We start from the raw sequence: 26,585 nt of genomic DNA, 5'->3' as shown, positions 1-26,585 counted from the left end.
AATTCCCGCCCCCACATCTGGGCCTCCTCTCACCAGGACAGCCAGATCTCTTCCGGAGCAATAAACCTCACATGTCGCTGAGCCTCTGCTCACTGTCACTGGCGCTGTGTGACATAATGACTTCACCAGGTGAGCTTCCTGTACTCTTGAGGTTCTTAAAGATCTGTGCCTGGGAGGGAGTTTCCCTCCTGCTTGGGGACTCTGGCAGCTACCTGTAAATCAGGTAAGGGGAGGGCCCTGACTTGTTTATCCGGTAAGAGTTTTATGTGCTGAAGTCAGCAAGGGACCTGTTTGACTGATTCATGACCAGTCTGCAGAGCCATCACTTTGAGGAGGGCCAACCTGCACTTCTCAGCGGATTGGCATGAACTGGGGCCTTGGAGATGCTGAGGCACTCCACAGTATTGAAGCCTGATCTCGCTCCATCCATCTGGACCAGAAATTGTGTCTTTCAGAGATGTGAGACATCCGGTGGGGAATCTCCAAACAGTGGGAAGTTCTTCCTTACAAAGTTAAAATAGGCCCCCTCCACCAGTCCCTTCTCGGTTAACTCGAGGGACCAGCAGCTGTGCCTGGGAGCCAGGTTTTGGTAGGGAGGCCCCCCACAGGAGAAGGAATGCTTTAGCAACCAGGGTCAAGGCTGGATTGAATGTCCCATAATAAATTATGATTCATCCTCACCTGGGAATATTAGACAGCTATTAAAACTGTTCCCCAAAGAACTCTCATAACACTGAATAGTTTTTGATAGGAAGTCAGTTCAAAGAAAGACAGATATAAATCACATAAAGAACATTATAACATATCCTGATTGTGTGGAAGACTAATTGGAAATATTGTAGATGGTAACCATGATTGTCTGTGCAGAAGTGGTCAGATGTGAGAGTCCCAGGAACCTTCCATCTGACCTACAGAGGGGACACTTGGGATGGTGACCCTTAACCCAGCATGGAGAGGCTGCCGGCACAGTTGTCCTACAGTGGAACTTTCCTGTGGACTTTTTCTCTCTGACTGGTAGTGGTAGCCCAGTTCACTGCAGATTGGCACCTGTTGATGTGAAGTATTTAGTGACAGACATGGCAGATTTAGTATCTGGCAACCAGAAGGTGGAACATTCTGGAATCAGGAAGGGGGTCCCACTCAGCTTCTAATGAACCCACTTTGCTGTCTCTAAGTAGAGGTTTCAATGGCTTGAGATGCAAAGTTTTGCTGAGGTCCATCATGTGGATGACCTTGTGGGTCACTGGGGCTATGAATTTGTTCTTACAATGACAGGAATATGGCAGTAGTTGACTGGGCCATGGCAGGCCAGCCCTCCAATCAGTTGGCAGTGGGAACCCAACTGACAAGAAGGGAACAGTTGGACCAAGTTTTTCCATTTGTTAAATGGACTGTGTCCAGCTGGTATACCAAGTTCTTCCCACCCATAAGCACACAGGAAAACAATGCAGTCTCTGTACAAAACATTGTTTTTAATAAGACACACCCAGGCAGTCCATAGAGGTCTGGGGCACAGGGGAAACTGCTAAATGTAACTCGGGCCCTGTTTCAGATCGATGGCACCTTGATGCAGTTGTCCCCGGTGGTATCTTTCTGAGTGGGGCATCATGGGAGGTGGCCTGACAGGAGGCTCCAAAGTGCAGGGAAAGCTTTTCTCCCAGGGCCAGAGCTGGTCCAGCATCACATGCTCTTGAGGTCCCTAAAGACTTCATGGGCTGCATTCCGTCCGGCCGCTCCCATGATGCCTCCTCCTGGAACCAGAACCACTTTCAGAAGCCCACCAGAAAGGGACAGGGCAGGACCCAGAGAGCAGCCACAGTGTCTGGGCTCCCTGCAGCTTCCACACACAGCTGGCGGAGGGCTGGCCTCCGTCGGCTCGACTTCAGGGAGGCACTTAGCAGTTTAGCATGTAGAGATGACATGTTACGGATAGGGAGGGGCACAGGGGACACAGCTCTTTATGGGAGACCTCACCCACAGCTCAGAAAGGGTGTCACCAGGAGATGACCGCTGCAGTGAAGTCAGGTAGCCATGGAGTTGGTACAGCAAAGAATTTCTAGAGAAACATTACTGATCCTCCCTTCTGGTCTCAAACATGAGCGAGGAACTGAGGAATGTGAGTCTCCCACAATCCTCAGAGGAGGTCCTTCATCCTCCATCAGACTGTGTCCCTACATCTAGGTGGGAGGAGGTGTGTTCCAAAGGCTGAGGGTGTGGTAGCCTGGCAGATGCTGCTGTGTGCTTGCCTTCACAGAGGATGGCTTCCCACATCCCCCTCCGTCTGCAAGCTTACCTCCTCCCTCACCCCACAAGCCCTTGCAGCCCACACAGGAAGCAGGTCACTCACCAGGGTGGGCCCCACTGCCACAGAGGTACAGGCCCAGGATGGGGCATCTGTAGCCAGAGTGTTGGGGCACTGGACGGGCGAAGTAGAGCTGGTCTAGGGACATGGCACCGTGGAATATGTTCTGTGGGGGCAGGGCAACAGTTGTTAGTAGAGGAGTGATGTCGGCTTTGCCATCCTGGCTCTTCCTCCCTCCATTCCCTAAGCCAGGTCCTCCTGCTTCTGGATATTTCCCTGGGTTCTTAACTGAGGGCGAGAGAGGAGAGGGACATGTCCCAGGCTGCAGGGAAGAGGGAAGAGGGACATGTTCCAGGTTTCAGGTGAGAGAGGAGAGCAGTATGTCCTGGGCTGGGGTAAGAGAGAAGAGAGATGAGTCCCAGGCTGGGAGTGAACCTCCCGTGGTGCTTTATTGGGAAGAGAGAGGAATAGGGGCTTGTAGAGAGTGTAGGGAAATTGAGTGGGAAAGAAAGGGTGGGCTTCTGAGGATTTGCTTGAACCACGAATTTCCTGAGTCTATTGGGAAGACTGACTTACTCAGTTGGCACAGGCCCTACTGAGGCATGGGTCTTTGGGTAGCCACCATCTCTGTCTGGCCTTGAATGCCCCCACCCCCACCGCTGTTCCATAGGCATCACTGTCAGCAGCAGATATGTCACAGTGGGACCTGGTTCTGCTCACTGGCATGGGTCAGACCGGCCCAGAAAGAAAGCGGGTATCCTAAACAAGAAGACCAGAATCTTCTAGATGTCACCATGGGCTGTTCTTGCTGCCATCCGGTCCCCATGTGAACCACTTCATCCCCAAGTCCGTTCCTATCAAACCACCCTGCCTTCATGACCACAGCGCCATCCTGTCCTCAGCCTCTGGTTCAACCTCCATGGCAAGCCCACCCTCCAGAGCACACTGTCACCAACACTTCTCACCCATCCCTGCCTCATACTGATCACCCAGTCTGTGAAGTCCCTCCCACTCCCTTCTGTCTGGACCAGCGCTGTCAAAACAAAAACAAAAAGTGTCCAAAGCCATTCATGTAATTTTAGATTTACTAGGAGCCACATTCAAGAAGAGCTAAATTGGTGGCATTAATGTCAGTCGTGTATTTTATTTATCTAACAGACTCCAAATCTGATCATCTTGGTACGTAATCAATGTAATAGCCCTAACACGATGGCATCACTTGTGTCCATGCTGGGTTTCCCACTGATGTGTCCCTCACACCATTCAGCTCACTCTGGCCTTGTCAGGCTCAGTAGCTGCTGTGGCTAGTGGCTGTGGGATTGGAGCCGCCTTCTCCCGAGCTGCAGACTCCTCACGGGCTACCTGCTCCCTCATGGATCTCTCTGGTTCCTCATGGGCTCCCTAATTCTCACAGGGCTCTTTGGCTCATCACAGATTCCCAGGCTCCTAGCCAGGCTTCTAGCTTCTGGCCTCCAGTCTCCTACATCTGGTGAAGTAAAGCTCAATATAAGAGCCTGCTTCCATAGGGAGGAGCTCTCTCTAGAAGAGGTTGATGGGGAGTTGGGGTAGAAGAGCTACAGGTCTGGCAGCCTTCTCCAGTGGCCCCTGTGTGTCTGTCCTCCCCTCTCTCCACCCAGCCATGGGCTCTACCACTTCCTGATGAAGACTGGGTAAAGCCAGCCCCAAGGAGCCAGCCAGAGAGGCCGGTAAAGCCCCAAGGAGCCAACCAGAAAGGCCGGTAAAGCCCCAAGGAGCCAACCAAAGAGGCCAGTAAAGTCCCAAGGAGCCAGCCAGAGAGGCCGGTAGGAAGACGAGTGGCAGGAGGCCCCAGGCTTCCACTCACCCCTCCAGGCAGGCTGAAGATCCTCTCTAGATCCCTCGGGGTGAGGATGTCTCTGGCCAGCACGGAGCTCTTGAAGCCGGGGGCGTAGTCCTCGACGCAGTCAAAGACTGTGGAACCAGGGATGAACCAACAATAAGGTCGCATGACTTATAAAAGTTTTCTAAAGTCTATTAAATTATGTGTCGGGGGTTGATTTTATCCTATGTAAATTACATACCAGTAACTAAAAAACAAACAAAATGAAAAATGGTCCATGAGCAAAATGCTTTACAAAAAGGCCTGTAGGCAGCCTAGTCTCACACTCTCATTTCTTAACCCCGACCTACCCACAAGACTCTGTCACCTCCTAAATATGTGAAGTATTTTTCTTCTCGTTCCTTTGCCCAGGCTGTTTATTTTACTTGAGACATCTTTGCAGTTGGTCCGACTCCCATTCATCAAACATTCAAAGCCCAGTTCAGTGTTTCTTCCCTTGAGTGTTTTCCTCGTCTCTGGCTTCCTTCTTTTGGTTCATAAAGCACAATGCACTATGGTGGTCTGCTCCCTAGTTAGTCTCCCCGACAGGACTCTGAGCAGCTGGAGGTAAGAGTGGAGCCTTCTGCTTTATGCAAAAATGTTATGTATTATTGAGTGTGTGTGTGTGTGTGTGTGTGTGTGTGTGTGTGTGTGTGTGTGTGTGATGGATCCCACGGCAAGCTATCACCCTGCAGAGCAAACTGTGTTGCATTCTTTTCTTTACCTTTGTCTGCATAGTTGTTTTTCTCCTGCTCATCCCAGATCTTGCCTCCTGCCAGGGTGTAGGGTGTATACTGAGTGAAGAGGGAGACAACATGGCAGCCGGGAGGAGCCAGGGTAGGGTCCAGTGATGAAGGGATACAAAGTTCAATCATAGGTCTGTGATGTGGGGAGAGTAGAGAGGATCAGGACTGAGGAGAGCTAGGGCCACTCTGAGGTGACACAAGACAAAATGAAGACCCTCAGAAACCACCAACCAGGGATAATTATCACTGTGAGACCACTGTGGTTAGCACAGTCCAGACCACCTCTGTGGTGTTCTTCCAGAACTCCGGGCCTTTCTCACCTGGCTCATCTTCCTTCCCCAGAAGCCTGTCTTCTAATCTGGCTCCCCAACTCAAATACTACCAGGCTCCAGATAGTGAGAACCATGAAGGGGTCAGACTTAAGTCAGCAGGGGCTCAGATGGCCAGGGGCTGACCAAGCTTGACCCTCTCCTCCTGGCCAGGAACCTTATCTGGAATAGGCCAAAACAGAGCATCTAGACCTATTGACCACCATAGCATGGCGATCCACACCCAGCCCACCATCTTTCCTACCTGAAGTACAAGACCCTCAGATCTCTAGATATATTTGACTCTCCATGCTTGGGTACTCTGTGCATTTTCCAAGCACAGCCTGAAAATACTATAAAAAATGAAAACTGTGCCTCACTGACCATGCTGACTGCCCCCGTGGCATCATTCCATACTCAATATTGCCTGGCAGCCATTTACCCAGCACCTGCACAGGTATTTGATGTCATCTAGAGATGACTGATGACCTACAGGGGGATGTGAGAAGGTTAGATGCAGGCTCTGCCATTTTACAGAAGGGACCTGAGTGCCACAGCTTTTGGTAACCATGGACTTGGGGATGCTGGAACCATTCCCCAGAGCCATTCCCAGACCGCAAGAGTGTCTTTCACGGCCACATAACATGCCCTTTCTCAGGCTGGCACCCCTCAGCTGCACATCGCACCTGATACCTGCCGTATACTTCTCTGGTCACTGCCTAACGTTCTCCCAAACCTCCCAGAAGCCTCTTTCTCATAATTTTCCAGTTGTTCCTCTCTCACACACCACTTCCTGTCCAGCAGCCAACCTCACCTGCTTTACCCTTAACGCATGCCCAGGACTTGGACAGTTCCCATCACTTCTGCTGCGTCCACCCAGGTCCCAGCCACTGGCCTGTCGCCCTCACATTCTGCATCCGGTGACGGCTTGCAAGAGGATTCCTCTCTTTGTCCACTTTGGGTGGCCTTTCACAAGGAAAGGTCAGGCTTTCTTTGAGTGAAAGCCAGGGCAGAGTACAATGCCTGGCCAGCCCTGTGGCTGCGCACCCTCCACTCTGGCCTTGTATTTATGTCCCCGACACAACGGCACACCCCTGCCCCGGCTTTCACGCCTGCTCCTCTTGCTGGAGGTTCTTCCTAATGTTCACACAATCGGTCTTGCTTCCTTCCATGTACTGCTCAAGTGTGTCATTCCACCTGAGGGCCTTCTTTTAACGAGAAGACCCCCCCCACCAGCCTGCCTTCTTCTTCTCCTTCGTGCCCATTAATAGTGCACGATATTGGCTGTCTTCTAGGCAGCACAGAGGCAGAGATCTTGTGGGTCTTTCTTTCTGCTCTGTGTCTGAGCAACCAAGCGTCTCTTTCATCTTATGCTGTGAGTTCTCGTTTATTTATTTATTGTGTATACAGTGCTCTGCCTGCCTTTGTCCCTGCAGGTCAGAAGAGGGCACCAGATCTCATTATAGATGGTTGTGAGCCACTACGTGGGTGCTGGGAATTGAACTCAGGACCTTTGGAAGAGCAGTCAATGCTCTTAACTGCTGAGCCACCTCTCCAGTCCCCCATGCTGTGAGTTTCATGCTTGTTATAAACTTCTGTCTGCTTCACATTCCCAGGCTCCACAACCTTGCCTGGTGTGGAGCCTGGCACTGAGCACGGTCCCAGCACATGTCTATTGAACACCATGGAGGATGAGTGGTGTAGGCCCCGGAGCCCTACCTCCATTTGCTCTAAAAGGTGGAGACACAGCTGGGATGGGGACGGTGCCTTTAGGAACTGGGGTAAAGGGACCCCTCAGGCTTGCATCAGGGGCTAAGTGAGCATGTCTTCTGCCGAGTCACTGTATCTGAGAACCCCTTTATCTCACCTAGAATGTGGTTCCTCTTCTCAGTTTGAGTGCTGCTCTCCTTGGGACCGTCCTCTACTAACCTGGGATACTCCCAGCATGCCCCACTCTTCATCTCCACTGCTCTGATGTCTAGATTTCTTGTCTGAGATACATTTTGTGTTCTTGGAACACGGACACTGAAGGTTTGGTGCCATGTATAAGAGGCCAGGCCCCTGCCTCAAAGCACACAGGGGACAGGCCAGGTCTCACCTACCTTTGGGAAGGCAGGCCACCCTTGGCATCTTCAAAGGCCTGGTGGAGGACCAGGGTGTCTTCACAGTTCAGGTGAATGGAACACTGATGATGTGGTTGTGGCTGGTCCCCGGGAACATTGGGGGCTGCCCGGAAGTTTGGCAGCCTGTCCACAGCCACTGAGGAGCCAAAAGGGCAGGTCAGGTCCCCAGCCTTGCAGGGTCCTCCCTCTATAGTTACGATCTGCTTGTCCATGTAATGGGTCAAAAGTCTGAAAGTATGACACGCTGGTGACAAGCTGGGGGTCAGGGCAGAGACAGACAGGGTGGCTGGGTTTCCCTGATTTGGAGATTCTCATATTCTCACAAAGGCAGATGCAATCCGATGTCTCTTACCATTGATCTTGGTAACAGGAGACTGTGTGTCCAGCTGGGATATTCTCTTCACAAAGCTCTCTGGAAGCCACTCCTGGAAGGAGAGAGCTCTGTGAAAGGCCTGGGGTAGCCAAGGCTTGGAGAAGATGCCCAGACCAGTCCTTCAACCTCTGCCTGAGGAGATCCTCTTCTTCCTTCGGAACTCAGCCCCAAAGTACCTCCTCTGAGAGAACTTCCTGGAGACCCTGACTCTAGGCAAAGCATGTCTTCTGCACTTGGCCCACTGTCCTGACTAGGGTAGCCCTCACCACTTCCTGCTTGGGACAGGGACAGACATTTCTTTGCATCTTAACCCTTCCAGCCACAGATCTTGCTACTTCAGAGCTGCCTTAACAATGTGCACTGAGAATGGCTGAACTTTGTGATTGGAAATATCCAGAGACAGTAATACTGTGCCCCCAAGAGCAGGCCTACGTATGGATGAGACTGTGTGCTCAGACACACATTATCTTATCTTTCGGGGACAGGGAAGGTAGGGCCAATTGCAATGTTCCGAAGCCTTTCCTGGATGCACGCCCCTTTCCATATTTCTCCACAGAGTCCCCCACCTCCACTCCACTCACACACGATCCTAGAGATTTAGCCAGTGTCAGCAAATAAGATGGATCCAGATCAAGCAATCTGGAGCTGGAATGGCTGAGCTTGCCTGCTGTCACCCTCTGCCAGGCCGGAGAACGTGCTGGTGCTCCTGTGTCTGGACCAACTGCAGCCAGCCAGTTCCCACTCACAGAACTGAGTCCAGCCAAGACCAGCAGAGGCACAGTCACCGCAGGTGTCAGGCAAGCCCCAGCAGCAACTCAGTCAAGATCAACCAATTTATACCCTGTCTATGAGCTAAGGTCATATCTGCCCGGAAGTTTTATGACTGTGCTAAAAACAAAACAAACCAAAACAAGACAGAACCAAAAACCTCCCAAAACTCCATTCCCAGTGCTAATGTTGTAATAGATCACTGGCAGATAGTAGAATCAGGGACAGTGAGAGGGGAAGAACCAAATGTAGTAGCAGACAAGTCATAAGAATTACAAGGCAGACCTGGGCTCTGGCACTAGCTTGCCTACTGCAGGCTGTGTGGTATAGGTCTCTCACCCACAAGGCTTCTCTCCCGCCCTGATGTAATCTGGGCTCCCCACCCCACATCCCAAACCTTGTACAGCAGGTATTTTACCTCTGCTCTGACCCACCTCACCTGTGGCGTCAGCTCCAAGAAGGTGACCTGTGGCGAGGCACAGGACAGGACGACTCGGCTCCTCACCTCCTGGCCGTCCTGCAGTACGACTCCTTGAACATGGCCTTCACTGTTTACCTGCACCTTAGTCACAGGCTGGAGCCCCAGCAAGAGACCCCAAAGCCCCCAGAAGGAAGCCCAGGTTGAGAATAGTGGGTGTGGTTCATAGACACCCAAGCTTCCTCACCCCCAATCCATGCCCCAAACCAGAGGTTTCTGGGGGAACACTGATGCAACCCATCCTCCATGGAGCCCAGTCCACCCATGGTTTCATGACGGGTAGACTCAAAGGGTTTGCCAGAAGGCTGGGCCTAGATGACCAGTGACAATTACTCAGCTGCCAGCAGCCTCGGAAGTGTAGAGCCCAGATTCTGGGCTTCCCTTGTCCATCAGTAATTCGAGAGTCTTTCTAAGTCAGAGGTAGGAGACTATTCTACTCTGCTTCCAGGCCAATGGTCAGCATCGGGGAGTGGGGCCCACACCTTTTCTGTGAAGATACTTGCTCCATGCGTAGTAGCAGAGCTTGCAATGGCATCAGAGAGGGCACCCATGCCGCCCTGGACATAGCTCCAGGCTCCCTGCATCCCCTCCAGGTTTCCCATCACATGGTGAAGCAGCACGTACCTGCGGGCAGGTCACAGAGCAGCAGGGGCTGAGGCTGGATTCGATGTCAGCTTCAGACGCACATAACCCTTTCTGTCCTGGACCCCCAACTCCTCCTCCCAATGCATCCCTTTGCCCGAGCCTTTCACGAGCACAGTGGCCTGCCACCTCACTCCACACTCTCTCCCTGTGCATACATGTGATGCAGGGCTCCAGCCTCCCTGTGTGGCAATCCCTTCAGGCACCCGCCCGTGTCTATCTCTCGTAGGCATCTCTTCGTGCATGCATTTGTGTCATGTATGTTAAACCCAGAACCTCCACCATTCTCTGAGCTTTTCGGTGTCTCCACCTAAATGACAGGTACTTTCAGGGCTCCAACAGAAAGCCTGGTGTCATCCTTGACGGGGTGTCAACTCTGCAGAACGCTCAGATGCCATTGTTAGCTGCCTCTCTCTTCTCTCCCTCAGACCAGGCCGCCTGTACACCTCAGCCCTTGCTTCCCTGGAGGGCACCCCTTGGGGAGCTTGCATCCTGTCAGCCTTCCTCTCAAAGCTTTGGCTGCACAGTCTTCCCCGGGGGAAAGGCCAGCCTCATCAGGAGCTGTCCATGCTCCTGCCTGGTGTCAGCCAGGTCCCACCATGCTCCCTCACACTGCACATCCCTGCTAAGCTGAGTCCCTTTGGTTGCTGGGCTGGGGTGTCCACACCACTCCAGCTTCTGTACCTGCTGTGCAACCAGATTGGAACCTCTTCCTTCCTCATCTTTTTTCCAAGCAAACCCCTCCCATTCTCCTTGTTCCAAACCAAACATTTCCTGCTTCAGGTCTTTTTTAGAGTAGGGCGGTTTTCCCTGCTCACCCACTATTAGAACACACTCCACGCTTCAGGGTCTCTTCTTGCTTGGGGTCTCTCTCCTGTGAGGATTTCCAGTCCCTTAACTACTGTGTCTCCAGCACCCAGCACAGGCAGGTGCTCATCAGGAGTTTTAAGTGAAGCAATGGGTGTCTAAAAGGCAGGCTGCACAAGCTGGCCAGTAGCTCAACTTCCCTAAGACCCAAGAGAAAAGGACAGGAGGCCCCAGGTCCTCCCTGGTTAGCTAAGAGCTTGGCAGAGTGACACAAACGCTGCTCATGCCTCTTGTCCCTGGCCCTGGGGAATTCGGGACTGGCCTGACCTCTGTTGAAAAGCCACTTCTTGGGGGATGCCTTCATCCTGGAGAGATAAGTCACACTGACAACTCTCGCTGCATCTTAGGCGTTCAAACCACAGCCACAGCCCTCACTGTGTCTGACTTCCCCTCTCCGATTGGGCCCTAGACACATCTGCTCACAGAGCAGGGCAGCTTCTCACGCCTGGGAGGAAGCCAGCGAGTGAGTATGCAGCCAGAGGAGGAGACACAGGCTTTGCAAAAGTCAGGAGGGTGAGAGGAGAAGCAGGACTGGACAGAAGATACTGAGAGCAGGAAGAGGCTCTTCCTGGAGACCGGTGGAAAAGAGTAGCTGGGGTTCAGACAGCAAGCGCTGGACATCAGCCCTGCCTCTTGTCAACTATGTGATTTGGGACAGGCACTTCTTTGACTCCAGTTTTCAGATGTGACCCTGAGAGTTCTTCAACGCACATGATATTCTGAGCTTCACGACTGGCACACTAGCTGAGCTCAGGAAAGGACAGTCTGTGAGCTTCCTCTCATTGGGAGGTATGTTCTCCTTCATCAGTCCCCTCCCATCCCCCCCTCAACCCCAGTCACCTTGGTCCCTACTCACCCACTCCCTGGAGTGTGGGGACTTGTCATGGCTCCGATCACAGCATCTGTTGCCAGAGTAGCCTTTAGAGGCTCAGACTCAAACCAGTGGTCTAGCACCTGGAGAGCAAAGCCACAGAAAGGCTCAAGGGTCTGGGTGACAGGAGAGGTCCCTAGGCCATCCCCTGGCCACACTCACCTTGGAGATGGGGCCTGTGAGGACCTGGTAGTACTGGGGGAGCTGGGCTCCCAGGGTACGTCCTGAAAGAGAAGTAGAAACATCAGGTGGGCCGGCCTTGGCGAAACTCTGTTCCCATCCCCAGGGAAGAAAGATCAGGAAGAGGCAGAGACTAGTGGACAGCGTGAAATCAAGGGCAGTGTGTGCTTTTCACCCCCTTGGGCCCCTCCTAACCATCTTCAGCTCTGAGCCTGTTTCTCTGTAAGGCTGAAGACATATTTCACATGCTACTGTAAGAATTCAATGAAATAGGAAAGACGTGTAATTTCGTGGGCACCAGTTACATTTTAGCAGCAGGACAGGGTAATGACCATTGTGGCCCCTCTGCATACCTTAGCTTAATAAATATTTATCGTAACAAATGGTTATTTCATGAAGCTCCTAGGACTGGTAATCTGAAAGGGAATGTCTACTTTTGGTGTCAATGACAAAGTCCACTCATTCCCTCCATTTCCAGAGTCTTCTGTATAAATGCTGCGATGACCACCTGCCGTAGCTGGCTGACTTGCTCCAAACCTCAACTCAGGACTTATCCATGTGGCTCACCAGCCAACGGAGTATTTATAAATGTGTTACAGACAGAGATTTGTAACTGACCTAGGCAGCAGGACTTGTCTCATGTGCATCTCCATTGATGTAAGAAATACATGCTCAGTGTAGCATGCTGCTTCCACACGGGACCACAGACATGGAGAGCAGAGTGGGCACTGCTAATTGTCCCCAACCACAGACATGTGAATGAGACCAGACCAGACCAACTGAGCCTGCTGGGATCAACCGAACTACAAAGACCCATGGGAAATAAATGCTGACTTTTAGATGCCAAAGGAGTTTTGTGGGGTTTCTTTTTCTTGTGACCATAGCTAACTGATTCAGTATTTGTCTAGGCTATGGGAATTTGTCTGTGTCCCCAAAAGGTGGTAGAAAATAACAGCATCCTTGTTGATCAAGCTTCTGCCCCAGACCCATGGCAGAACTCCCTAATTGATCACAGACCTTTTATTAGTTTTGGTCTAAATTTAGTACTCTTTCTCATTTGGAGGCAGCTCTTCAGATTCTCTTGGCTCTTACATCATGTTCTAGCTGTGGCTGTGGCAATGAACTCTGCTCTGATCTGCATCGCACCCTGGAATTCCTACAGCATCAAGCTGGGCCTCTGAGCTGGGCCTCTCCCTTGTTCTCTGGGATCTGAGATGGGCCTCTCCCTTGTTCTCTGGGATCTGAGCTGGGCCTCTCCATTGTTCTCTGGAATCTGAGCTGGGCCTCTCCCTTGGTCTCTGGGATCTGAGCTGGGCCTCTCCCTTGTTCTCTGGGATCTGAGATGGGCCTCTCCTTTGTTCTCTGGGATTTGAAATGGGCCTCTCCCTTGTTCTCTGGGATCTGAGATGGGCCTCTCCCTTGTTCTCTGGGATCTGAGATGGGCTTCTCCCTTGTTCTCTGGGATCTGAGCTGGGCCTCTCCCTTGTTCTCTGGGATCTGAGATGGGCCCCCCCTTGTTCTCTGGGATCTGAGATGGGCCTCTCCTTTGTTCTCTGGGATTTGAAATGGGCCTCTCCCTTGTTCTCTGGGATCTGAGATGGGCCTCTCCCTTCTTCTCTGGGATCTGAGATGGGCTTCTCCCTTGTTCTCTGGGATCTGAGCTGGGCCTCTCCCTTGTTCTCTGGGATCTGAGATGGGCCCCCCCTTGTTCTCTGGGATCTGAGATGGGCCTCTCCTTTGTTCTCTGGTACCATGTCAGTTCATTTACAGATGCTTAGCCCAGAGGCCATTGTTCATGAGGGAACCCCTGACCAGTGGGGGATGAGGCCCTTTCCTTCTCTTGGATATGGCCAAGGGCCTACGCACCTCCTATAAAGTACATTCCGCAGAGAGTCTGGGCAGGACCAGTGTCTTACCACCCACCACCCACGGCCAGTGCCAATATGCACCCTAGTACTTGTGTTCCCTCTAAGTGGTTTGAAAAAAGCATCCCCACCCAGGCCTACATATTTGAACACTTGCTCCCAGTTGCCGGCACTTTTTGGGGAGGTTATGGAACCTTTAGGAGGTGGAGCCTTGCTGGAAGAAGTGTGTCACGGGGGTGGGGCTCAGGAGTTTATAGCCCCTCCCTTCTTTCAGTTTTCATTCTCTTTGGTTTTCTGCCTGTGGATGGAATGTGATTCTTCAGTGTTCTGCTCCCCCAGCCCCCTGCTGTCATGCTGTCTTTGCCATTTTGGACTCCAACCCTCTGGAACCTTCAGTTAAAATAAATGCTTCCTTCCTTAAGTCGCTTGGTCATGGTATTTAATCACAGCAACACAAAGTAACTAATGTACCCTGGAGTTTCTGCCTTCATTTCCCTCTTTTGGTGCCTTGGGGACACCCTTCTAAGTAAACACAACCCTTTGTCTTGGGCCTTATTTTTAGGGTAGGGTAGGCTGAAATTTTGGGGGGAGTGCCTGGAAGTCTCTTGGTCCATGGTCTATTAGCTGGCCCAGCCCCTCATGACTCAGGTGGCCAAGCTCTGCACTACAGAAAAAAAAAAAGCCCAAGATCAGGATCCCACCAATCCCAGGTCACCCTGGAAAGCTCCACCCCCTGCCAGAAAGCCTGCCTCCTCCTAGTTCTTCATTCTTCCTGCCCAAGCAGTCTCTCCCAATAAATCTCTTGTATGAGGTTCGTTGTGAGGTGTGACTTTGTGGTAGTCCTTGGCTCCTGACTGCCAGGATGCCTTTCCTCTCAGAGCTGTAACACATTGGTGGCTGTCTTGGAACTTTAAGCTAGGTCCGGGCATCCAGAAAGTGGGCTTGTTCCCATGGAGGTCCCTTTCCACACCCAGATTCCTGTACTTTAGACTTACCTGCCTTCAGCAGGGGTCTCAGGGTAGACAGTGCCCTGAGTCTCTGTAACAGGGAGCCACGCTGGAAGGCTGCTGTGTTCACTGGAGCAGCATCCAGAAGGGGGTCAATGGCCAGCACCAAGCGTCTCATGAACTCCTCGTACCTGGGAAAAGCCTGCAACAGAGCTTCAGGTTACACCCCACAGTCCAGAACCCCGAGGGATACTGTCCCCATGCCCAGTCTTCTGTGCCACACTTCTGTATGGCTGCCACACCCCATAGTGCAGCCCTGACGGCTCCTCGGGCCACATCCCCAGCTGTGGTTCAGCTTGCTCTGCCCAGTGCTTACTTCCACATGTGTACGTCACATGTGAAGGGTAGAGAAGCCTGTGCCTCAGAACAGCCACCAGGGCCAAGGGGCGTTATGGGTCAGAACCAGCTATACAAAACCCCTTAGAAGCTCTATGTCCTTTGCTTGTGACTGGTGGAAGGCAGACGTCTCCCCAGCAAGCTGACCACTTCTCTCGTCTCTCAGTCTGACAAGCTGCCTCATCCCACACGGCCAACCAGAGCCTGTGTCCTCTCACTCAGCAGGCACCTCCCTGCAGCCGTGTTCCAGACTTTGCCCCCTTCTCATGGGCTAGTGATAGGAACAGACATGGAAGTTGGACATAGGGATAAACCCAGGAAGTTGTGGTATCACATAAAGTTCTGTGGTAAAGAACTTCTTAAAAATCGTTATCAGATGATAAACTTTTCCCTAAACCAGGCTTGCCAAATGACAGCTTTCAAGCACAAAACCATAACTAAGGTCCTTGGGTTCCTTGGGAAATGTCCCAGGCCTCCCATGGTGTGGTCACTGGGCACCCAGGCACTGGGGCCTGGCCTTGCACTGATGTCCACAGGCACGTCTGCTAGTGGGAGGGTTTGGGCGAGGGCAGAGAAGGCCCACTGCTTTGGATGTTACTGATGACAGGAGGCACTTCCGCTGTCAGCCAGGTGCTGTGATCTCCATCAGAAACGTCCCTCACAGGCTCAGGCATGGGGATGAGACGCTGTTGCTAGGGAGAGGACATGGGACTGTTTGGCAGGATGCAGGGCTTATAGGCAGGCTCTGAGGGATACAGGCTGGCTCTGCTTCCACCGAGCTCTCCTGACAGCCGACAAGGAACAACCAGCACCTCGCACGCCTGCCGCCACAGCTGTGAGCTGCTGCTGTCACGGTGCCTTCCGACAGCATGATGTCTTCCCACTGTCACCAACCGTTCCCTCTCAAGCAACACGCCACGCAAATCCCTCGTCCTTCAAGCTGCGTGTATTCCAACAGTCTGGCAAATAGCAGCTAACACAGCCAGGCTGAGGACGCTCTGGGTAGAGAGGAAGGTGCTGCATGCCTGTAGCTATCTGGGCTTTGCCAGGGGCTGGATTAACACACCAGAAAGCGAGGGCATCCACTGCACGAACCCAGGTTTTCTTCATAAACATGCCTCCTCTGCGATAGGATCTGGTGCCACACCTGAGGCTGGCGCCCAGGCTGTTATAAGAGCTGTCATTCCAGAACATCTCCTCAACTGCAGAGCCCTCCATACCAGGCCCGTTGCATCACGCGCTGCCTCATCTGGACGAAGCCAGCAAACGTGTTCCTGCACTGGATCTGCCGGGAGCAGCTCGCACTCTCCATCTGGTGTGTGTTCCGGGAGGCAGATCTGCACACCACAGACACTTCCTTGCTTTGGCTGTCATGGGTTGATGTCGAGCTGAGAGAATGTTTTCTGGTCCTAACTTCTTCTTGTGGGCTTTAGGATGGATAACATGTGGGGTTCTGAGTAAAAGGGGGGCAAAGCATTCCAGAGAGTCCTTTGTGACGTTCAGCATGCAGAGACCACCTGCTCATCAGCCTCAGACGAACTGGTCTCAGCCACTGTCCACCAGTCCTTCTCAGAATGCCTAAGGTCAAAGGCTAGCATGGACCAAGTTGTTCAGGGTCTGCTCAGCCTTTGCAGCCTTGACTTCCACTTTACTCTCAAGAGCCTGCTCCAGGTTGCTGATCTCCCGTACCTGAGCATCCTTCTGTGAGAACTGAGAGATTTGCCTCTGGTTTTCCGCCATGTCTGTGCCCAGCAGAAGGGACCTGGGAGACTTGCTCAGGGTACCCTCTTCCAGCATGGGGGTGAAGGAGTAGGGATTTCGGAAGTGAAGCCTCAGCCCGTGCTTCTGCAGAACACAAAAGGCATGGACATTTTAGGGATCCATGTTTCTGCCCTTGCCCTTTCTCCTGTCCCATTTGTGTGACCAGTCAAGTGTGTTTGTGATTGGTCCCAAGGTGTGCAGACCTGGCTCCTATCTTTTTAATTACATTATAAGGAACCCTCTTGCCCAAACGTCCACTGATAGACCAATGAGGCCATGACAACAGCTCTCCGTCTGTACTCCACCTACACACTACACTGCCCCACCTAACACACTGTACTCACTTCATCAGAAAGGGCACTGAGATTTACAGCCACTACTACACCAGAACCCTAGCAACGTTATTCCTCTCCATACACATAACGGTGGAGGCTCAGAGGACTTACATAATTTGTCCATGTCACTTTAGATCTGTAATTTTAAGCCACATATCCATGACTCCCAGACCCTAGAACCCTCATCTATAACTGCCTCCCCTCACTTCAGAAGTTAACAAGTAATCTTTAAAAATGAACAGTAAGGCAATGGTTGTATGAAAATCCATATATACAAGGTGGATAAATTAGTCACACCATTTAAAAAATTTACACAGCAGTCTAATTTACTACAAGGTCACTTTAAGTGAAAGTTCCCTTGATGCGTTTAAATCAAGATTTGATTTACAGATGTTTCCCCAGCACCCAGAGCTCCCTGAGAGCATGTCTACTTCTCCAAAGGAGTCATGCAACAATGGACCATGGGCTAACATCAGTTGAGCTGACTGTGACTGAGCCAGTGGAACAAACTGACTGTGTTAGCATCAGTTGGGCTGACTGTGGCTAAGACTGTGGGCTAACATCAGCTGGACTGACTGTAGCCAAGCCAGTAGAACAACCGACTGCTCTACCATCAGTTGGGTGGGCTGTGGCTGAGCCAGGGCAACAACAGACTGTGAGCTAATATCAGTTGGCCTGCCTGTGGCCGAGACTGTGTGTTAACATCACTTGGGCTGACTGTGGCTGCTTTCCGGAGACTTCTTTGTCCTGTCCCATGGCCTGTTCCCTCTCTTTTTGTCTCTGCTCAGATATTACTTACCAGCAAGCCTCACCTGAGCCCCAACCATACGGGCAGGCTCTCTGTCCCCTTAACCTGTATTTTGCCCCAAATACTTGTCACCACATGTTAATTACATATACATTTGTCTTCATCTCTCTGAGCAAAACACAAGGACTTTGAGGTGGGGACATTGTCTGTTTGGTCACTGTTGTATCCCTCATATGGGCATGGCACATTCACTAAGTGTTCTAGTGACCGGATTAGCTAACAAGATAGAGCCTCGGGAGATAAAAGCAAGAAAGCGAAAGAAGACACTACCAGCATCCCAAGAGATGCTCAAACCAGAGACTTTCCAGTGGACACCATCACCCAGGCACTGGGATTCTACAGTGCAGAATCCAGATGTGGGTAGGGCCTGGGCTGGAGCAACTTTGGGCTTTTTTTAAACATTAAAGTTGAGAAATCGTTATTACAGGTCAGAGCAACTGCTACCTTGGGCCCTCTTTTGAAAATTTAATTTTGTGTATACAGGTAGTGTGTGTGTGTGTGTGTGTGTGTGTGTGTGTGTGTGCGTGTGTGACACCTTGTGTGCCAGGTGCCTGTGGAGGTCAGAAGAGGGCATCAGATGTTCAAAAACTGGAGTTACAGATGGCGGTGAACGGTCATGTGGGTGCTGGGAATTGAAGCCAGGACCTCTACAAGAATAGGAAGTGCCCCTAAGTGCTGAGCTAGCTCTCCAGGCCTTGCCTTGGTTCCTTTCAACATGATGAACTGTTTAACTGTGGAGGGTGTCCTCAGTTCCTTCCTTCCCCTCACCACTGACATCTCTTATTGCTGAATCTTGTCAGCTCTGTCTGCAGGAAGTTGTCCACTCCTTTCCAGTCGTGTGCCCTCATCACAGACTGCCATCTTGTGGTCCACTGAGCAGTTGCCACGGGTATCTATAAGCCTCCATGCCATCTCCATCATGGCCAGGGGCTAATCTTCTATAAACGTGTAAGTCCCACACTCTGCTTCCTGACCGAACACCTCTAGCCACCTCACTGTTCCTGGATGAGATGCTGTCCTGGCGTGCGTTCCCCCTCCCCCTCCCCTGAATTCCCTCTGGCCTGCTCTGGCCCCAGGGGCCTGTTCTGCCTGCTTGCACATTCCCTGACCAGAGCTCTCTGTGATCAAAAGTCCATGTGACCAGTGCCTTCTTGCCATTCGAACATCAGCTCCTGTGTCATCCCTTCAAGAAGGAGTTCTTGGTCACCAGGTGAGGGTGGGACTTTACTTGCTCCTATCACACTGTCTTCTATTTTTCTTTCTATCACTTACCTCTACTTAAAGTTCTCTTACTGTGTCTCTGCCTCCCCAGTGTACCTCCCTCCAGGCTTGTTCTGGGCTGGGGAACAAAGCAGGTACTCTGGGAACATTGAACAAACCAGTCGATAAGCAGCCCAGGGGAAGCTGAGTTATTTCGAGTGTAACTAATTGAACATGGATGATTTTTTTAAGTGATTCTAGGGCTTCTAAGTGGTACCTCTGTCATTCCCGACTGTTCAATTATGAGAAGGAAGGAGGATAGCTCTAAACTGCCACTGGGAGGTCTGGGAGCTTGTTCAGGGAATGCAGTCAGCTTTAAGTGACAAAGCCAAAAGCAGCCCCTTCCTCTGCTGACCCCCAACCTCAGCAAGCACGGCCACCCGAGGTAGAGGGGGACAGGAGAGTCCAAGCCGAGTCTCACAGACCAGACTGGAGAATGCTGTGAAAAGCTGCTCCTGGGTCCCACCACTATAAAAGCAGGCTTCTGAGCAAGAACCTGCACTTCCCTACTAGTACCTGGGTCATTCCTACCAACTGCTAGGTTTGAGGGCCTCACCGTAATCAGATTTCCCCAATAAAGCATGAATGGAAGGAATGTGGATGGGAGAAACCTACACGATCCTACAGGGGTGGAAGGGAAGGTTGAGGTTGCCTCTGACCCCCCCCAAACCTGCCACAATACAAATTCCCTTCGGCTATAGTATGATACCGACTGAAGACCTTGGGCCTAACCCCAGGCTTTGGCTAAGTTCTATCCATTTCTGATACTATGTCCCCTCTATAACCCTTCTCTTTCAAATACTAATTTCTTCATTTGGACTCTGTTATCACCTAGTTCACAGGCTCTTGTTCCTGGTTCTATCAGAGCAAAGAGTGACGGTGTGTCTTCTTCATTCCCTCTTGAGCAGGACTCGGTACACTATGGGAAGCTCCAAGGCAGGAGAGAGCCCAGCCAACACGCTGGAGCTAAGTCAGTCTCAGGAATGAAACTGTTGAGTTCACGAGGCTGCCAGAAGGAGGAGGGGGGCGGAGGCAGGCATGCCAATGGACAAAGGTTAGCAGCCTGAGAGAGAACAAGGGGCAGGAAAGAGCTCCCAGGATCCCTTCCAAATGGCTCAGAAGCCAGAAGAGGCCCCAGTCCTCTGAGACAAACGGCACAGTGGTGGTCAGCAACTCCCTCTATAAAGGGCTGAACCAGGTGAGGCAGGGGACTCTCTTTTTAGACAAGATCATCATACGCACTGAAGAGAAAGCCCCGTTTTACAACTCAGTAAGGCCAAGCCAAAGACAAGGACAGCATAACACAACAAAAGATGGACAAACAACTATCCCGTTAAGACTGGACTATTGCACCCCTAAGTGGTACTCCCAAAGGTGTCAAACCTCCACTGCAAGCCTGTTGTCAGGATGGGGGGTCGCTGCTGGGGGAAGAGAGCAGATATCAGGTAGTGCAACGGAAAGTCTCCAAGCTGCCTATAACTTGTTTTCACTCTCTAGCCTTTCAAGGCTAGATTAAAAATAATCCAGCACCGGCCTCCCCAAGAGGAGGTCCTCAGCTGTCTGTCACTAAAGGCAGGGTTAAAGATGAGCCAAAGCTAGGGCTTTAACCTGGCTACAGAGCTAAAAGGTAAACTGATGACAGTAAATACAGGTAGTCCCACCTGGCTCAAAGGGAAAACCAATGGTAATAAATGCTATTCCTCCCGGGTCACACAAGTCAAAGGTAAACCGAGGGTGAACTTCTCATTCCTCTCTGTTTTAGGTACATTCCAAGTTCCAGGCCACCAAGAGCAACTCTTAGCAGACTATAAGTCTAACTCAAATGCCACCAAGGTTAAATATTCTCTCTTGGCTAGGCCTTAAAAGGTGGAGCATCCAAGGCCCGTGGCATCCTGAGAAGAGGGCAATCTTATACTTCTTCAATAAAAACCCAGTAAGGCCATGGGTACCCAGTTCTTTCTCTGGTGTTCCTACACTGTGGCTCACTGGCATAACTTTTACTTTGCACATTATTTAAATATAGCCATCTACCCCTCATCTTCCAGCTCTTTCCCCTGATACCTTGATATCTACATTGAGGGCATCTCCCTCTAATGCCAATAAATTGTCTCTGAGTTCCATTCTGTGTCTGTTTTTAAATTCTTTCATCACTGGGACCAAGAGCACGCAAAGGGAACTCTGCTTTCCATGACACCCTTCTCTGCTCATGCTGTCAAGAATGGTGGCAGATGTGTCAAGGTTTAACAAGGTCACGTTAGGCAGCTTTGCAAACTTAGGTGACCAAAGCTGCATGCGAGGGCTTTATGAAGACCAGTTAAGATTGCCAGGAGGCAAAGGGAGCCAGGACAGAGCTGGAAGACCCCGCTCAAGGCATCAGCCAGGTGCTGCCATGCAGTTGGAAGGTCTGATGCTAATAAGAGGCCTGTTTCTCATTTGAGATTTCCAAGCTTTTTCAACAGAGGATAGCTGAAACAAAACCAAGCTGTGGCGTGTGGTGGTGCGTGGGACAGATACCCTGGAAGGGAAGGAAGACTCCAGGGAGAGAGCTGAATGGGGCACAGGGTATGATGCTTCCCTCCCAGGTCAGGAAGATGGAGTCACCCCAACCCCTGACCAATCACCAGGCCAAGAAGGGCAGATGTACCTTCAGCTCCAGGTCTGTGTAAATCTGCGGCCTCAGGAGACTGAGAAGATAGGATGCCCGGGAGAACCTGAATCCTGGAACCAAATCAGGAGAACCAGTCACCCGTGATCACCCCTGCATTTCCCCCCACTTCTCGGGGCTCACCTGGAATGATCTCCTCAGTTACAGCTGCACCCCCAATCACATGGCGCCTCTCCAAGACCACAGTGTTCACCCCCAGTCTCTGGAGGTATGCTGCCTGGGAGGACAGAGGGCCCGTTCTGGATCCCTTGGGGTTGACCAAGGAGCCTCACTGGAGGGCCTACACCATATCCTTGGGCTTGATGTCTAGATGTCCTCCCAGATCCGCTGCACCTACATCTGCCTCTCCTAGTTTTTCAGATCCTTGTTCAGTTCTTTCCAACACTCTCTTTCTTGGGGAGCACTGACTGTCTCCAACTTAGTGTGAGAGACCCTTTCCAGTCCCAGGCTCCAACACGTTCCTCTTTTCTAGTGACATTTCATAAACCTTCCACATAAGCCTTTCACAGGCCAGGGGGACCCATGCCTTGGGGAAAGGACGAGGAAAGAAGCCTGTGATGTCCCCTCTAACTGGCCCTGGATTGACTCTAGATGCATGGACAAGCTGCCTGCCCTTTCCTTCTCTCCAGTGACCTTTGTCCTTCTTGCTTGTTAAATCCTCCCCTTCCCTGCTGGGAGCCACTTGCTCAGGGGCCAGTGAAATGGGACCAAAGGGGTACTCACAGCCACCAGGCCATTGTGTCCTGCAATCAGACAAACGAGAAAAGTGTTACTAAAGGCAAGTTCTTTAGAGTCCTCATTCCTGTCCCAGGCCAAAGATACCTTTTCCCCTGTCCCACATTTGGATTCTGAACAGCATCTCATGGGGGAGTCAGGAAGACCACCCATGGTTCTGTTGTCCTTGGCTTGCAAGAGGCTCTGTCCCTTGTTTCAAGGACTTGGGGGAAGTTCACAGTTTCTGGACTTCTGTCCCTACTGGAACCATAATGCTTTGCAGGGCTGTGAAGGGGAGGTGGCCACTTGCTGGCAGCGTGGGCAGCTGTGTGTCATTCAGGGGACAGTTGTTGTCACACATAGCTTGTTTGACCCACGTGTGGCTCATACTAGGCACAGTTGTGCCCCTAAGGGCTTTATCCACACAGGAATATCTCTGTCAGTCCCCAGGGCTACAAGGAAATATGAATAGTTCAAAATTTAAAAAAAATGAAGTGAGTAACACATATAGCTTCAAGGTGTGTACCAGTAACAAAATGGGCTCCATTATTCCAGGCTAGGGTGTGTATTAGATTTCTCCCAAGTTCCCAGTAATTCCCGAGCAAGTGGCACCAGAGCTACACTGAGGGCCCTGGCCCCAGGCTGCTTGCTCTCTTGGGACAGCTCAGCTGTTGCCAGAGAGTCATTCACAGGCAGAGAGAGGCCCAGAGGGTGGTAGCCAGCTTTGGGGCCACCTGTCATTCTTCTTCTCAGTGATAGGTGCCGCTCTTGGCCTTTCTGATATCATTAGGTGGTTGTGATCTCTCAGCCCCTACCTGGACCCGGTGTGGACGCAAATAAAACTCTCAATTCTTCATCTGACAAATGTCCACAAGAAGGGGAACAGCAATGACCCCCGTGATGAATTTCTCCACGACTGAGCTGTTTTTATTTTAAATTTCCCACATGGAGACATCCTGAATTTTAGAGGTCACTGAGCCAGCTTCTCACCCATTAATGGAGTCTCTGAAACTGGAGTTTTCAAGCCCCTTTGCTCACAATTCACAAGCAGAAATGTACCTTGCACCATGGCCTGGCACACGGCTGGCTAACAAACGTTTCACAGAACCAATGCTCCCTGCCCTAGCATTAACCCGTCCTGTGATAAGTCTGTATGATAATCTATGTGGTTTTATTTTAAGAATGTTAGAAATGTTTCATAAGAAAGCTTAAAGTAATGCTTGTTGAACCTGCCATTGGTTTGACCCTGGAGTTGGAGAAGCCACTCTCTGAACATACGTATAAGTTCAAGGCAGGCAGCTTCATCTCCCCGCATCAGAGAGGCATTTAACAACCAGTGGCTGCCTTCACATGTGAGGCAGAGAGTAGTATGTGTGTAACATGTATTCTTCATGTGAACGTGGGGCCTCTCCGTGTTGAGAGAGGAGAATCAGTAGTGTCTGAGAAGCACTCAGATTGCTGCAGGGCCATAACAAACATGGCAGCAATTTGGCTTTTCATTAGTGGTAATTACCAATCGTGGAAAACTACTAAAGTCTTCCTGGCCAACTGGTCCCAGCTCAGCCACGAATGGACAAACAGAATTCAAGTGACAAAGATCTAAAAAGTCACAACCCTACCTCCAACTCCTGGCTGACTCTCTGGTGGCTGCTAGTGACCTGTGCCCCTCTGCTGCCGATCTGCTAATCCCCAGGCTTCAGGGGACGCCCACTCAACAGGTGATGGCCCCTTGAATGGAGCTTAGGCCCTGCTGTGACCCTTTTCAAGGGTTACTCCCTCTCTGATGTGCTGGGATGATGTGTTCTCAATAAAAAAAAAAAACACATGGCATTTAAATCAGGAACAGTGCATACTTGATTTTTCAAAATTATGTGAGACACCTTTATTTTAGTATCAATCATAAACACAAGTCTGTGCGTACTAAACATCCATGTGTGTACACATTTGAAGCTGTGCTGCTGTGCTCGTGGAAGTGTGAACCTGCTATCATCTATATAGAGCCCAGCTGCAAATAAGTCCTCCAGGCCCAAGAGTGTGACCCAGAGGGCCCTGGGGCGGCAGGCAGCCTGGCAATAGGCTGTGCCTAGCTCGATTCAGTGCTCTGAGCCCAAGTCAGCAAAATGTTGCAGGACCACCACAGATGTCAATGTCTGAGGGAAGGCACCTTCTGTGGGTGCAAAACAGGGTGTCTGGGACCTCCCCAAAGCCCCTGTTCTCTTTATGAATCAACTCTTTCCTCTTTGGGTAGGTTACCTCAGTTGTGGGATGGGTACCAGAGCTCAGGGCTCAGAGTGGCAGGATTTCTTTTGCCTTCTTCAGTCTGGGTTCTTTCTTCCTAACCCTTAAGTGCCATATGCTTTCTGAGGGATTGCAGAGGAGGGAACTCACCCATTTCACAGGAGACCAGGGAAGCTCCTGAGTTTACTTAGTCCTCCTTGTTATTCCAGACAGAAAGATTTAAATCCAGAAGGCAAGAACCGTTCTAGACAACACAGCAGGCCCAGGGTGGAACCAGAACCAAGGACTCATGACTCCCATACCAGGGGGACTCCATCACAGACCCTGCACACTAGGACCCCTGGCCAGAGACGACAGTGGAGCTCTCTGGAGGATTCCCCCAAAGGTCTATGGGTAGGGCGCTGCCTTCCCTCTCTGAGCTCAGGCTCTGCTCTCATTAGCTTTACCTGCTCCTATCACCACCGCATCGTACTCGGCCTTCAGGTGCCCCTCAGCTCCCGACTGAGTTCGTTTCCAAGCAGGGCAGGGAGAAGAGTGCAAAGCTCTGCTGAGACCTCGGAGGCTGGCAGCCATTTCTGCCCCCAGCGATTTGCTTGCAGTCTGCTTTCCAGCGGGCCAGGCAGGGGGAGGGACTAGGAGTTACTGTGTCAGCCTTGGCCTAGGGCCACAATTCCTAGGGCTTGGGCTTCTGCTGCTCTGAGTTTGCTCGCGCTAGACTTGGGAAGGGGGCGGGTAGCTTAAGTATATCATCAGAGTCTGTGCTACCTCCAGTACTCAAGGGAGCAAGGACCAAAGTGAGAACAGTTGAATAGGTTCTCTGGGGCCCAGGGGTGGGATGGAAGACGGCAGGAGGGAGGGGTGGAGCCAAATCAGAGCCCCCACCCCCCTTCCCTGTGTCTCCTTCCCAGTAAGGGCTTGGTGCGGGGCAGAGATCATGCCCTGTGGGAGGGGCACAGTCAAGTCAGATTTCACTCCTTGCAGGGTAGAGTCCGATCTTGCAAGGTGGCAGCTGCTCGTTGAGGCGGGAACCTCCACAACCACCTTTCAGTACAACTAGGGTCAGGGCCTTTGGTCAACGGAAAAGACCACCTACTTCCCTGAGAGCCCCAGTGAGACTAGTCTTGCTGGGGGAAGGGCAATTACACTCTCATGATTCTTGAGGGTTACTCCTTTGAAATTCTGGGTAGTTTTGTTTTCGTACCTTTCACGTTTTCCAAGGATTCTCAAGGATTCGAACTCACACCTGCAAATCACCGCAACTAGTGTGCTTCCTTGCTACCCTGTCCTGTCCTATCTCGAATGGGGGATCCCTTTGTATCTGTCCACTCCTCAGGAGTCAGTCCGTTGCGGGAGAAGGCACCAGGAGCGGAGAGTGCCACAATCTGAGCTGGGCAACCCAGGGGAGTCAGAGCCACCCCCTAAGAAGAAGACAGACACGGGGAGGGGGCCATAGCTAGATAATATAGACTGTGAACTTTCAAGATGGTTGGCTTCCGGCCGCCTCAATTCCTGGCTTAAAACAAAATCCTGACAAGGACTTTTCTCTGTCTGACCAGAATGACAAGTTCAAGACCAGTCCAGGCCCTGTTTACCCTAAAGTTGTGGCTCTCTCAGCCTCCCGGCCCTATTTTTGCCCAAACTGACCACCCCTAAATTGGCAGAGGAAGCTCCCTCCATCACCCTTAAAGCCCCCAGGCCTTGGGTTTCCCGAGAGCCCCCTCTACTTTGCAGAGTGTCTTTTCTCTGTGGGTCTTGCTCCGGTATGTTTCTGCATCACCGATAAAAGCCCTCTTCACCAGGTGATTCTGTCTGCTGCTGTTTGCTGTGTTTGAGAGTTTATTTCTCTGATACCTGTGGCTCTCAAGATTGTTTTCCTGCCTTTTAAGTCTTTAGCTGTCAGAGAAAATGAACCAGATCAAGGCCCCTGGATGTTAATGGGAACCGAACCGTGTCAGAAATGACTCGAACCCAGAAGCTTGGAAAGGATGGCTGAGTAAGAGGGTTTCTGAGAACCTGTGACTTTCAACAGGGTGTCACTCTGTACACCAGGAAGGTTTACACTGCCCATGAATCTCTCCTG

The 26,585-nt window shown here is 51.4% G+C and overlaps 1 protein-coding gene across 1 annotated transcript; it reads right to left on the bottom strand.

The window, feature by feature from the left end:
- Window positions 1-1,451: 1,451 nt before the first annotated feature.
- Pyroxd2 (pyridine nucleotide-disulphide oxidoreductase domain 2) lies at window positions 1,452-25,299 on the bottom strand. Its single transcript, XM_005063574.4, has 16 exons — window positions 24,952-25,299; window positions 22,277-22,296; window positions 21,677-21,770; window positions 21,533-21,606; window positions 16,414-16,569; window positions 14,377-14,530; window positions 11,499-11,560; window positions 11,322-11,419; window positions 9,439-9,580; window positions 8,918-9,052; window positions 7,690-7,762; window positions 7,317-7,473; window positions 4,885-5,039; window positions 4,146-4,252; window positions 2,348-2,468; window positions 1,452-1,751 (listed from the first exon to the last, which is right to left on the bottom strand). The coding sequence occupies exons 1-16, from the start codon at window positions 25,076-25,078 to the stop codon at window positions 1,681-1,683; spliced, it is 1,746 nt and encodes a 581-aa protein (XP_005063631.2). The 5' UTR covers window positions 25,079-25,299; the 3' UTR covers window positions 1,452-1,680.
- Window positions 25,300-26,585: the final 1,286 nt, after the last annotated feature.

Source organism: Mesocricetus auratus, unplaced genomic scaffold, assembly GCF_017639785.1.
Source record: "Mesocricetus auratus isolate SY011 unplaced genomic scaffold, BCM_Maur_2.0 Super-Scaffold_4256, whole genome shotgun sequence".
NCBI classification, from domain to species: Eukaryota; Metazoa; Chordata; class Mammalia; order Rodentia; family Cricetidae; genus Mesocricetus; species Mesocricetus auratus.
This window is presented reverse-complemented; position numbering and strand designations above follow the sequence as displayed.